General features: G+C 44.7%; 1 protein-coding gene across 1 annotated transcript in view; it reads right to left on the bottom strand.

Moving 5' to 3' along the window:
* LOC143293147 (uncharacterized) overlaps nt 1–15,714 on the bottom strand; it is an 80,032-nt gene that overhangs the window by 52,132 nt on the left and 12,186 nt on the right. Inside the window, exons 5-9 of the mRNA XM_076604063.1 lie at nt 15,258–15,377; nt 14,625–14,762; nt 11,227–11,307; nt 7,845–7,928; nt 1–72 (exon numbers count right to left, since the gene is read on the bottom strand). The exon at nt 1–72 is cut by the window's left edge and continues 9 nt beyond it. Coding sequence (XP_076460178.1) covers nt 1–72; nt 7,845–7,928; nt 11,227–11,307; nt 14,625–14,762; nt 15,258–15,377 — 495 coding nt within the window. The remainder of the gene's footprint in view (nt 73–7,844; nt 7,929–11,226; nt 11,308–14,624; nt 14,763–15,257; nt 15,378–15,714) is intronic.

Below are 15,714 nucleotides of genomic sequence, written 5' to 3' on the forward strand. Positions count from 1 at the left end.
TCAGTACATCACAGACCAGGTGTTCTCTGCACATGTCCTTGTGCCTGGCGCAGCTGTGGTCAAGGTCAATCCCTGGTGATAATATTGATGACGATGAGGGAGGTGACGATGATGATGATGATGATGATGAGAGATGATCCCTGCCCACAACAAACCCAACACACCATGATGTCTCTGCCCGAGGCCTTGGGGATAAGATTGATGACGATGAGGGAGGTGACGATGATGATGAGAGATGATCCCTGCCCACAACAAACCCAACACACCATGATGTCTCTGCCCGAGGCCTTGGTGATAAGATTGATGACGATGAGGGAGGTGACGATGATGATGATGATGATGATGATGAGAGATGATCCCTGCCCACAACAAACCCAACACACCATGATGTCTCTGCCCGAGGCCTTGGTGATAAGATTGATGACGATGAGGGAGGTGACGATGATGATGATGATGATGATGATGATGAGAGATGACCCCTGCCCACAACAAACCCAACACACCATGATGTCTCTGCCCGAGGCCTTGGTGATAAGATTGATGACGATGACGGTGGTGACGATGATGATGATGAGAGATGACCCCTGCCCACAACAAACCCAACACACCATGATGTCTCTGCCCGAGGCCTTGGTGATAAGATTGATGACGATGACGGTGGTAACGATGACGATGATGATGATGAGAGATGACCCCTGCCCACAACAAACCCAACACACCATGATGTCTCTGCCCGAGGCCTTGGTGATAAGATTGATGACGATGAGGGAGGTGACGATGATGATGATGATGATGATGATGAGAGATGATCCCTGCCCACAACAAACCCAACACACCATGATGTCTCTGCCCGAGGCCTTGGTGATAAGATTGATGACGATGACGGTGGTAACGATGATGATGATGATGATGAGAGATGACCCCTGCCCACAACAAACCCAACACACCATGATGTCTCTGCCCGAGGCCTTGGTGATAATATTGATGAGGATGGTGGTGGTGATGATGACGATGATGAAAGTTGATGCCCGCTCACAACAGACCCAACACATCATGTCTCCACCTGAAGTATTGGTGATAACATTGATGACGCTGATGGTGGTGGTGATAACAAAAAAGACATTCTTAAAAAAAAAAAAAAAAAAAAAAAAAAAAAAAAAAAACCAACTCCACCAATAGTAACAGTAGTAGTAGTATGAGCAGTAGAAGTAGCTGTGGTAGTGGTATAGCAGTCATGATTACCGTGATGATTATGATAATGATAACAAGAGAGGCAAGGCCTTCAAGACTCACTTGTGATACACACTTGATCCAACAAGAGAGACAAGGCCTTCAAGACTCACTTGTGATACACACTTGATCCAACAAGAGAGACAAGGCCTTCAAGACTCACTTGTGATGCACACTTGATACAACAAGAGAGGCAAGGCCTTCAAGACTCACTTGTGATGCACACTTGATACAACAAGAGAGACAAGGCCTTCAAGACTCACTTGTGATGCACACTTGATACAACAAGAGAGGCAAGGCCTTCAAGACTCACTTGTGATGCACACTTGATACAACAAGAGAGGCAAGGCCTTCAAGACTCACTTGTGATGCACACTTGATACAACAAGAGAGACAAGGCCTTCAAGACTCACTTGTGATGCACACTTGATACAACAAGAGAGACAAGGCCTTCAAGACTCACTTGTGATGCACACTTGATACAACAAGAGAGACAAGGCCTTCAAGACTCACTTGTGATGCACACTTGATACAACAAGAGAGGCAAGGCCTTCAAGACTCACTTGTGATGCACACTTGATACAACAAGAGAGGCAAGGCCTTCAAGACTCACTTGTGATGCACACTTGATACAACAAGAGAGGCAAGGCCTTCAAGACTCACTTGTGATGCACACTTGATACAACAAGAGAGACAAGGCCTTCAAGACTCACTTGTGATGCACACTTGATACAACAAGAGAGGCAAGGCCTTCAAGACTCACTTGTGATGCACACTTGATACAACAAGAGAGGCAAGGCCTTCAAGACTCACTTGTGATGCACACTTGATACAACAAGAGAGGCAAGGCCTTCAAGACTCACTTGTGATGCACACTTGATACAACAAGAGAGACAAGGCCTTCAAGACTCACTTGTGATGCACACTTGATACAACAAGAGAGGCAAGGCCTTCAAGACTCACTTGTGATGCACACTTGATACAACAAGAGAGGCAAGGCCTTCAAGACTCACTTGTGATGCACACTTGATACAACAAGAGAGTCAAGGCCTTCAATACTCACTTGTGATGCACACTTGATACAACAAGAGAGGCAAGGCCTTCAAGACTCACTTGTGATGCACACTTGATAAAACAAGAGAGGCAAGGCCTTCAAGACTCACTTGTGATGCACACTTGATAAAACAAGAGAGACAAGGCCTTCAAGACTCACTTGTGATACACTTTTAAAAAATCTAATCGTTAAAATGTGTTCTGTATTTGTTATTATAAAGCTTCGGGTTAAAAAAAAAGAAGAAAAAAAAAGTCCTAACCAGATTCGAACCCCGCGTGTTCGGGTGAGAAGAAACTGTCTTATCCATTACACTATCGTGGCTCCTTAACTGATGTTCTAAAATTTAATATTTGAACATACTTTTTTAAATGGCGATAAATGAATTGCGGTATTCGCAGTGAGAACGCTGTTTAAATCATATTATTCTGGTCTATCTTGGGCATTCAAAAAATCTTTAAGGGCAATAAAAAAAAAAAATTCTTTTTAAGTCCGCGGTAAAGGAGACGTGGCTATCGCCGCAATCACACTGCAACATTTAGCCGTTTTCTCTAGATCTAGATAGATGTATAAGTTTAGTTACACCCGCCGGGAATGTAGCATGACACAGTCAATTCAATTTCTCTTTTATGTTCATTCTAGCTTTATAGTTTTAAAGTTGATATGAAAATTTTGTATTTTGTTAAACTAATAACATGTAGGGCCAAGTACAAGTACTTCTAAACGTCGTATGAAGTGAAAATGACTTCATTTTGAGAGAAGTCAAGACTGGAAATTTTTTCGTTTCATCTTGATCAATTCATGGTTTACAATATTTAACTGTGAATTCCGACAGATTCTGTGGATATTTGTATGGCAGTTTGGGGCATAATCCAGTAAGTGATGAGGCGTTCACAAATCTTTCTCTCAATAAATATTTAAGGCTACAACCCGCTATTGCCGCGGCCCGCTATTGCCGCCCGTTGTTGCCGCGGCCCGCTATTGCCGCGGCCAGTTGTTGCCGAAGCCCTTTTTTTCTTTTTGTTGGTGTTTTTTTAATGGTTTTTTTTTTTTTTTTCATTATGTACATTAATTTTTATTGACGAGAAAATCTCTTACACAAGGAGAAAGGACGACCCCCAGCGGAAGTTATAATTCGTCAGGAAGGATTAATTCGCTGAACAAGAATAGAAGAGTAAAAGCAAACAAAAGACAAAACATAAGAAAAGTATAGAGAAATGCATAGATCAAATGAAAGTGAAAGTTAGAGGAATTATGACATGAAATGATATTTTTAATTGTGAAACAAAACAACAATCATGTTTGCATCGTTGTCTTATAAATCAAGAAAATTAATCTGGATTCGTCACATTATGTTCAACACACATTCAGGTGTCATCACATATTAAAAGCCAAAAAAAGGGGGGGAGGGACAAAAACAAGGGGGTGGGGGTGGGGGACAAATAAAACTAAAAAAAAGAAATAAAACGTTCGTAACGTACCACGCTTTCTCAAGAAGACAATTTTACAAAAAAAATCAAAAGAAAGTGCACTAACGTGTTGTTGGAACCAAACTACAAAAAGAGATCTTTGCGAGTTGCACTAAAGGTGTTTACAATACTGGTTGTGGCATCAGTGCTTCACAAGCGAAATAATGAACTCTCCATAACGTGCTGAAGACGAAATTGTCAATTGTGAACTACATTTCTGCACATGACAGAAACGAATCAAATTAATGTATGTTCAAAACGTGCACACACTTTGTTCATGTCGTCTTAATTAATGACACTGAGCAACATTCACGGGCCGCGGCAATAGCGGGTTGCGGCAATAGCGGGTTGCGGCAATAGCGGGTTGACCCCATATTTAAGGGTCTCCTTCTCCAACTTTCCATCACATGTTATTGTGTATTGTCCATTGAATGTAAGATTGAATGGGCAGGTCAACAACTTGAAACAAAATGGCGTCGTTCGCGTTCGTGAAGAATATGAGCACGCGCTTTGAATGTGTATAAATATGTGTACGCGATTGATTTTTGCCCATGACCTTCAGGGCTCAGCCAATAGATCTGTAAAGTCCACTCGTCGTATTGATTTTAGTATTTTCCGAAAAAGACCACTTGGGCGAATGAACATAGTGAAAGCGCTGTACACTGAGAGTAAAACACACAAGCTTTTTATGTATTAAGTATAATTTCAAAATGTAATGTTTAAGATGAGAAAGATCAGTTTAAAGCAAATTAAGTCCCCTAGCATTAATTACAGAGTAATTTCCTTTTTTTACTATCTGCACAAAAACGTTTGCAAAATAAATAAAAACTTCCATGCTTAGCAAAAGAAGTTCCTGTTTGAACAAAAAATTATAATAATGGCTGCTCTTGTTGTTGTGTCAGAATACCAGATCAAAGTGCAAAGTTTAGAGAATACAAAAATATAAATATAACAGTAAATGCAGTTTGCATATAATTTGGCTTCTTTTATTATTTTATTGTGCCCATCCCAGAGGTGCAATATTGTTTTAAACAAGATCACTGGAAAGAACTGAATTTTTCCTATTTTTATGCCTAATTTGGTGTCAGCTGACAAAGTATTTGCAGAGAAAATGTCAATGTTAAAGTTTACCATGGACACACAGACACACACACACACACACACACACACACACACCCGAACACCAGGTTAAAACATAGACTCACTTTGTTTACACAAGTGAGTCAAAAAGTAAAACAAAGAAATAATTATCTTTATTCAACATTATAAAGCTAAAGGGGGGGGCGGGGGGGGGGGGGGGGGAGCAGGTTCGATCCAAGCATCTTCCGGTAGAAAGTAAGTACACTTACTCACAGCGCTAAAGCGCGCCTACCAATGGCGTTCTAAAATTGATATTTAAACATCTTTTTAGCGCGACAGATCGATTACGCTATTCGAGATGATAACGCCGTTTAAATCCTGTCATTTTGGTATATATCGATAGAGAAATTCTTTTAAGTCCGTGGTAAAGGTGTTGCCATCGCACCACAGCACCGCAACATACAGCCGTTTTCTTCTCATCTGAGGAGATCCGTTTTTGAAGGCTTGCAGAAAGTTTTATCCTTTCTTACAGTAATGCAACGCGGTTCATTCAATTTATCTTTTATGTTCATTCTAGTTAATTCAGTATCCCCTTTGAAATAGTCATATGCAGCAAACAAGTCAGTGATATAGTAGTGTCACTGTATGTGTTCTGTCCAGAATTTGTATTTCTGTTCTTTTAATTGCGAACAAGAAAAACGAGGTCATGCTGTCTTCAAACCCGAACGTTAATTTCCGATTTTCAGGATTCGGATTCTAAACGAAGTAAACCGTTCATGATCCGGAAATACAGCTTAATCCAGAAGACACAACCTGTTATTGGTATGACTGTGAATATTTTCCCTCTGTTTAATCGAAATTTGGTATATGCAGACTAAGTATTTCCAGGGGAAAAGACGATATTATAGTTTCACACACACACACACACACACACACACACACATATATATATATATATATGCACACACAACCGAACACCATGTTACTACATAGATTCTCATTGTTTAAACAAGTGAGTCAATAAAACTGAACCCTCAACAGTCCCTTGGATTGTTTTGGCAAGGCCATTGGACCTTGTGACGTGGCCATTGCAAGGCAGTTTTCCCTTCCTGACTGACGTCGGCAGGTCTTCATTGTACAATGCCATATAATACTATGCAACACAAGGCATTACAACAATGTACAGCACAATACAGTACAATACAACACAACACATCACATCACATCACAATACACGACACGACACGACACTACACAGTACAACACAACACCTTACGACATGACACGACGCAGCACAGCACAGCACAGCACAGCACTGCACAACACACAGCACGGCACAGCACGGCACAGCACAGCACAGCACAGCACTGCACTGCACAACACACAGCACAGCACAGCACTGCACTGCACAACACACAGCACGGCACAGCACAGCACAGCACAGCACAGCACAGCACAGCACAACACACAGCACAGCACAGCACAGCACAGCACAGCACAGCACAACACACAGCACTGCACAACACACAGCACTGCACAACACACAGCACTGCACAGCACTGCACAACACACAGCACTGCACAACACACAGCACTGCACAGCACTGCACAACACACAGCACTGCACAACACACAGCACTGCACAACACACAGCACTGCACAACACACAGCACTGCACAGCACTGCACAACACACAGCACTGCACAACACACAGCACTGCACAGCACTGCACAGCACTGCACAGCACTGCACAACACACAGCACTGCACAACACACAGCACTGCACAACACACAGCACTGCACAACACACAGCACTGCACAGCACTGCACAACACACAGCACTGCACACCACTGCACAACACACAGCACTGCACAACACACAGCACTGCACAACACACAGCACTGCACAGCACTGCACAACACACAGCACTGCACAACACACAGCACTGCACAACACACAGCACTGCACAGCACTGCACAACACACAGCACTGCACAACACACAGCACTGCACAACACACAGCACGGCACAACACACAGCACTGCACAGCACAGCACAACACACAGCACTGCACAACACACAGCACTGCACAACACACAGCACTGCACAGCACTGCACAACACACAGCACAGCACAACACACAGCACTGCACAACACACAGCACTGCACAGCACTGCACAACACACAGCACTGCACAACACACAGCACTGCACAACACACAGCACAGCACAGCACTGCACAACACACAGCACTGCACAGCACTGCACAACACACAGCACTGCACAACACACAGCACTGCACAACACACAGCACTGCACAGCACACAGCACTGCACAGCACTGCACAACACACAGCACTGCACAACACACAGCACTGCACAACACACAGCACTGCACAACACACAGCACTGCACAGCACTGCACAACACACAGCACTGCACAACACACAGCACAGCACAGCACTGCACAACACACAGCACAGCACAGCACAGCACAACACCAAAGTACAGCACAGCACAGCACGACACGATTGACACGACACGACACGACACGATTGACACAATACGACACGATTGACACGACACGACACGACACGATTGACACAATACGACACGATTGACACGACACGACACGATTGACACGACACGACACGACACGATTGACACAATACGACACGATTGACACAATACGACACGACTGACACGACACGACACGACACGATTGGCACAATACGACACGATTGACACGACACGACACGATTGACACGACACGACACGACACGATTGACACAATACGACACGATTGACACGACACGACACGATTGACACGACACGACACGACACGATTGACACGACACGACACGATTGACACAATACGACACGATTGACACGACACGACATGATTGACACGACACGACACGACACGACACGACACGATTGACACCACACGACACGACTCACACGACACGATTGACACGACACGACACGACACGACTGACACGACACGATGTACTCACGGCACAGCCCACGATCACATGACGTGCCCCATCTACACAGATTCTGCTGGTCTGCTTCAGCACAGCTGTGACCCGTGTTGATCTCTGAAAACAGCACAGCGCTGATCTCTGAACACAGCATTGATCTCTGAACACAGCATTGATCTCTGAAAACAGCATAGCGCTGATCTCTGAACACAGCACAGCGCTGATCTCTGAACACAGCATTGATCTCTGAACACAGCATTGATCTCTGAAAACAGCATAGCGCTGATCTCTGAACACAGCACAGCGCTGATCTCTGAACACAGCATTGATCTCTGAACACAGCATAGCGCTGATCTCTGAACACAGCATAGTGCTCACCTGAAAACAGCACAGCAATGATCTCTGAACATAGCATTGATCTCTGAAAACAGCACAGCGCTGATCTCTGAACACAGCATTGATCTCTGAACACAGCATAGTGTTCACCTGAAAACAGCACAGCACTGATCTCTGAACATAGCATTGATCTCTGAAAACAGCACAGCGCTGATCTCTGAACGCAGCATAGTGCTCACCTGAAAACAGCACAGCATTGATCTCTGAACATAGCACTGATCTCTGAAAACAGCACAGCGCTGATCTCTGAACACAGCATTGATCTCTGAACATAGCACTGATCTCTGAAAACAGCACGGCACTGATCTCTTAACATAGCATTGATCTCTTAACATAGCATTGATCTCTGAAAACAGCACGGCACTGATCTCTGAACATAGCATTGATCTCTGAACACAGCACGGCACCGATCTCTGAACATAGCATTGATCTCTGAACACACCATTGGTCTCTGAAAACAGCACGGCACTGATATCTGAACACAGCACAGTGCTCACCTGAAAACAGCACAGTGCTGAACATAGAATTGATCTCTGAACACAGCATTGATCACTGAATACAGCACAGCGCTGATCTCTGAACACAGCATTGATCTCTGAACACAGCACAGCGCTGATCTTTGAACACAGCACTGATCTCTGAACACAGCATTGATCTCTGAAAACAGCGCGGCATTGATCTCTGAAAACAGCGCGGCATTGATCTCTAAACACACAGCGTTGATCTCTGAAAATAGCATTGAACTCTGAAAACAGCACGCCATTGATCTCTGAACACAGCATTGATATCTGAACATAGAATTGATCTCTGAACATAGAACTGATCTCTGAACATAGCATTGATCTCTGAACACAGCATTGATCTCTGAACACAGCATTGATCGCTGAAAACAGCACGGTTTGATCTATGAAAACAGCACAGCATTGATCACCGAAAACAGCACAGCGCTGATCTCTGAACGCAGCATTGATCTCTGAACACAGCACAGTGCTGACCTGAAAACAGCACTGATCTCTGAACACAGCACAGCGTTGATCTCTGAACACAGCACAGTGCTGGCCTGAACACAGCATGGATCTCTGAAAACATCACAGAGCTGAACTCTGAAAACAGCACAGCATTGATTGTGATATCTGACCTGAACACAGCATTGATCTCTGAAAACAGCACAGAGCTGACCTGAACACAGCATTGATCTCTGAAAAAAGCACAGTGCTGACCTGAACACAGCATTGATATCTAAAAACAGCACAGTGCTGACCTGAACACATTGATCTCTGAAAACAGCACAGTGCTGACCTGAACACAGCATTGATCTCTGAAAACAGCACAGTGCTGACCTGAACACAGCATTGATCTCTGAACACAGCACAGTGCTGACCTGAACACATTGATCTCTGAAAACAGCACAGTGCTGACCTGAACACAGCATTGATCTCTGAACACAGCACAGTGCTGACCTGAACACATTGATTTCTGAAAACAGCACAGTGCTGACCTGAACACAGCATTGATATCTGAACACAGCACAGTGCTGACCTGAACACATTGATTTCTGAAAACAGCACAGTGCTGACCTGAACACATTGATTTCTGAAAACAGCACAGTGCTGACCTGAACACAGCATTGATCTCTGAACACAGCACAGCGCTGACCTGAACACATTGATTTATGAAAACAGCACAGTGCTGACCTGAACACAGCATTGATCTCTGAAAACAGCACAGTGCTGACCTGAACACAGCATTGATCTCTGAAAACAGCACAGTGCTGACCTGAACACAGCATTGATCTCTGAAAACAGCACAGTGCTGACATGAACACAGCATTGATCTCTGAAAACAGCACAGTGCTGACCTGAACACAGCATTGATCTCTGAAAACAGCACAGCACTGACCTGAACACAGCATTGATCTCTGAAAACAGCACAGTGCTGACCTGAACACAGCATTGATCTCTGAACACAGCACAGTGCTCTCTCTCTCTCTCTCTCTCTCTCACACACACACACACACACACACACACACACACACACACACACAGGCACAGACACAGGCACAGGCACACACACACACACACACATACACACTCACACACACACACAGAGGCACAGGCACAGACACAAACACACACACACATACACAGAGGCACAGACACACACACACACACACACACCAGAGGCACAGACACACACACACACACACACACACACACACACACACACACACACAAAGCAACACTCACACATTCCCGTTATTACTCTCTCTCTCTCTCTCTCTCTCTCTCTCTCTCTGGGCCCTCCATCTTCCTTTTTTTCACCCACTCTTTTTTCTGTCAATGGAGTATCAAACAGACTTCACTCACAACGAACAATAAGACTGACAAGCCTTTGCTTGTTGCTTGCTCTAGTGTGTTGCTTAAACTACGTTTACACGGGATGCAACTAACTTGCAACCAAATTCAAATTTTGGTTGCAAGGCTGGTACATGCGACTGGACGGCCTCCGCAGGATGCAACCGGCGGCGACTTACGTGCAACTAACTAGGCTCCTCCCCTGTCTCCGCCGGTTGCAACACACACGAGAAACCACGCTGCGAGCGTCTGCCAAGCCAGACAGAAAAATCCGTGACACGCGTGCCGCTTGCGTCATCAATTTCCTGTTGGAAACCGGCTGAGACGAGCGGCAAGTTGTGGCAACCGGCGGCGACCGTTTTTTCGCAGTTTAGTTGCAAGGCCCTCAAAAAATTATCGGTCTTGGAGTGGAAATAAAATGAGCTTTGCGACCAAACATGCAACCAAAAATCGGGAAAATCCGTTGGTTTCTGAGACCGGCAGCGACGGGCCACAACCGGGGACAACCAGTCTCCACCAGTCTCCGCCGGTTTCAAAGAGTTAGTGGCAAATTGGTTGCAAGTCAGTTGCAAACCGTGTAAACGAAGCTTAATGGGCATTCTTTGCGAGCGTACCAAGTGCTTGACATTTCTGGCTGGGTGTCTCAATAACCTGAAGCTACTCACTGCATACGCCATCGTAGTCGCACACGTCTCCCAAGGTGCAGGCCATGGTCTGACTGATGCACTCGTCTCCCGGCTTCAGTTCTGTGCAAAGCCAGTTTCACTTTCAGTTCCTCAAAGAGGCGGCACAGCGTTCGGACAAATCCATATACGCTACACCACATCTGACCAGCAGCATAACCCAACGCGCCTGGTCAGGCCTTGAGTGCATGCATAATATATACATCAATAAAGTCAGAGCTTGAGTGCATATATATATATATATATATATATGTGTGTGTGTGTGTGTGTGTGTGTCTATTCAGAGACATAATTTTGCGAGAACAACAACACTCTTGATGCCACGGGTTCTTTTTTTTTTTTCAGCGCACCAAGTGCGTGCCTCACACGTCACCTCGGTTTATTGTCTCATCGGAACGACTAGACACTCAGTTCCATTTTTCAGTCAAACCTGGGAGAAAGAGCGAGAGCGAGATTCGAACCCAGACCTTCACGGATTGGCAGACGATCATCTTAACCATTCTGTCACCTTCCGGTATAGGCAGCAGGCACCGTGAATGGTGCACCTCTTCTTACCCCCACACAGCCCACCACCCTCCCGCTTTGCAGCCATACCCCCAGCCCCTCTGAAAAAAAGAAAAGCCCTCAAGCGCTGTCTCTTTCAGAGTGAAGTCTGAAATGAATGGTACTGTCTGTGAAGGGTTTGTAATGTTTATGCTAAGAAACATGCCCCCCTTTCTCCCTTCCCCCCCCCCCCCGCCCCCACCCCCCCCCCCCCCCCCCCCCCCCCGGCCCCCTCACACACACATCCCCACCCATCTCTCCCCACATTCCGCTACTTCTCCGTCCCTCTTCCATTATGTATATTTTTGTTTTACTATTTCGTTTTATGACTTATTCATACAGTGCCTTTTTAATGGCGAAAGCGTTGTTGAATCGTTTACCTATATTTGTTTCCCTCCTCTATCAGCATCCTCATCATCCACTTCTTTTTCTCTGTCTGTATCTCTTTTTCTAAGGATCAAAAACCAGCCATTTGTGCTTATTCCTTTTTTTCCCTCAACAAGAAAGGTTCGTCGTCCGTTCGTTCGTTTTCTTTCTTTCTACACACACACACACACACACACACACACACACACACACACATATATATATATATATATATATATATATATATATATGCAGTGAACCACTAAGTGGTATGGGGTTTATATTTTGAACAGAGATTCAAAGAATTTACAAGATTAAAAGAAATATTTTTCAATCTATTTCGTTTGGGAATCAACTATCCTATTGGCGATGCCACTTTTGTAGCCGTGTTAACCCGAGTGGAAAATAAAAAGGAACGGTACAAAAGAATTTAGATTATTACTGAATATCATTGAATCAAAGAGTTTGAAGGTAAAAGGATAGAAAAGATCCGCGCATCAGCCAAGGACATGTAGACGGCCAGTCACAAAAAGGGTTTTCTATTATTTTATTTTACAGTAGTCATAAGGAGATAAAGAAAACAAAATGAGAAGACAATGCAGCAACGATGTGCAACGCTGGCTGTTGGGGCGACACACACAGTCAGTTGTCAGCTAGCTAGCTATCACCACAAGCTAGCTCAGGTGAAAAGTGATCAGTGATTACACGCTTCGCCAATTCATGCAAGTCACACAAACTGCAAAGACACCCGCCTGTGCTGCGAAGCAAATCGGGTCCGTTGGGCTGAATATTTGAATAATCTGTTGTCAGGTGTTTAGTGACAGATTTCTAAATGATCCCTGAACCAATTTACGTCGGATTGGTTGCAAAACAAAGAGCTCAACACATCTTTTCTAATTAATATAAAATGAAGTGTTGATTATTTAGGATGAATTTATAATCTTAATTCAAGTCACCTGGACTGATCTGGTTTTAACGAGTTCGTCGCTGAAAATTACAAACTGCATTAAATCAGTTTCATGTCTGCAAACACAAATGGAATACATTTAAAGATGGAATTGCGACAAATCTACCAGTATATAATACTTGTACTTTACTGATCTGACAAAAGAGATATCTGATTAAATACGGTGCGTTTTCAACTCAGCTCAAGCCGTCAAGCAACACAAGTTGTGCAGTGAATGTCGTTCAATGTGGACAATGAAAATTGGCTTTGTATCTTCTAAACTCCTAATCTGTTCTCATCCAAACACTATAATAGTGTGGTTTTAGTTTCCAACACCAGTCACAAATAGAACTGTAAAACTGTAGCATTATGTCTGATGGAAAGACAAAATGACGTAAGCTCAGCGTCAGTTGAAATCCTGCACTGATGAACAAATATGTTTCTGATTTCAGTGTGTGTAAGCACAACAGATATAATATGCAGCGAATGATACAGAGACTGTGTCGCGTGCAACTTTTCAAACAAAAGTTATGGCCAACTCTCTCACGCTCTCTCACCTTTATCCAAACAAACGCCTGGAATAAACAGATACAAAACATTTACTCCAAATACTTTTAACACAAATCACAGACCCGATACAACAGGACACTGACACTTAACGATCAGACACCACAAAGAAGAAGTCTGTTCGCTTTCCTCTCCAGCATGAGGAACACCCAAAATTTTCCCTTCGTCACCCTCTTCTGTGACAGTTTGTCTTTTTCCAGTAATACTCAACTTAGGAGGTGGGGGGGGGGGGGGGGGGGATAGAAACTGGCACCACACAGTTTGCAGTTCGTTGGAAGGTGGACTCTGGTGTTGCGCTTGGGGAAACACGTCCACCAGCGACGCTCGAGCTCCCCAGGCGGACGGAAGACGGCCACTCAAACGGCGGGGATGAAGTCGGGTCTCCACACAGGGAGAATGGAGTTCCCTAGACAAAAACCTCAACGGTTTCTGAGCTCCGGCCAAAATACCGGCTGAGCGTCCCTCTCCATAGGACCCTACACTTGTAGACCTGGCCAAGTGTCTTGCTCCACTGACTAATGGTGCTGGTTTTCCAAACGAAGAAAACTTTCCATAACTCACAAAATAATCAGAAATCTGCACGTCATGCTTTCCAGTGCAACACGTGCATTCCATAGACTTCCTTAGCTACATGGAGCTCGCGGGAGAAATCGAAATCGAAATCGAAAATTTTTTATTGAGGGAAAAAGGAGAGGGGTCTACCATAAGTGGCAGCGTTCACACACACGCACACACAACCCTCCTTGTCCCTGACAGACTTGATTTAATAAATGTTTGGGAGATTTGTTTAGAAGGGGCTTTGCATTCAAATTTGGAATGGCGTCACGCTTTATATATATATACATATATATATATATATATTGTTATTGATAATGATAGTTTGGTGTGTGTGTGTGTGTGTGTGTGTGTGTGTGTGTGATGATAGCACTATAAGGGTGGGGGGCGGGGGAAGACTCACGACAGGTGAGGGTGGCCTGGTCCACAGAGTGCTGAGGTGGACACACACAGGTGGAGGTGACGGGCTCACATTCAGCCTTTCTGGGGAGACACGGTTTGCTCACACTGCAGTATCCCCCCACCATCTGGTCCTTGGGCTCTGTCAGGGTTGAAATTGGGACTGGATTAGAATCAGTTTGAGCACACTGCAGTTACCGCTTCTCCCTCTCCCCCTCCCACCAGCTCCTCCCCCCAGCAAAAGGACAAGAGGAAAAACAAGAATACATGATTTTTAAATGGCAAGATTTCCAATAACGGTTCAGTAAAAAACATGCACTGCATTACAACATAAAGACTGTTGACAAGTACATCACTGCGTTCACACAAACAGATTAGAGCTCACATACAAAAACACAGCCAGCACATACAAAGTGCATGACACAGGATGTAACAGACACACACACACACACACACACACACACACACACACACACACGAAGAAGAAGAAGAAGACCAAGAAGAAGAAATACACCAACAAAAAAGCCCACATACAGTCTATTGGCAAGAACGCCAAAACACGCGAAAACATATGATGAGTATGATGACAGGAAAGCAAGCAAAGGAAGCAACACAGACAGAAAAGATTGCCACTCACGGCACAGGCCGTTCTTCTCCACACTGACGTCTGTGTCACAGCGACACACGGACTGCTGGCACGTGGCTCCACACATACACATGTGGGGGAGGCTGCCACAGTCTGCACCGATCCTCAACCCTGGAGAGGGGGGTGGTGGGGGTGTTGAGGTGGTGTCAAGTCAGTCAGCGTTTCAATGAGTGGAGGGGGGGGGGGAAGTGGGGGGGGGGGGGGGAGGGGGAGAGTAAGAAAAGGGGAAGGGGAAGAGAGGAGGGGGTGAAGGGGGGCTGAGAAAAGAACACACACACACACACACACACACACACACACACAGAGAGAGAGAGAGAGAGAGAGAGAGAGAGAGAGAGAGAGAGAGAGAGAGGTAGACACGAGACATAGACAGACAGAGGACGGATCAAGAGGTATAGACTGATTGAATGAACAGACCTTTTTTTTTTTTTGATAAAATAAATAAACT

The sequence above is a fragment of the Babylonia areolata genome, chromosome 18, assembly GCF_041734735.1.
Source record: "Babylonia areolata isolate BAREFJ2019XMU chromosome 18, ASM4173473v1, whole genome shotgun sequence".
NCBI lineage: Eukaryota > Metazoa > Mollusca > Gastropoda > Neogastropoda > Buccinidae > Babylonia > Babylonia areolata.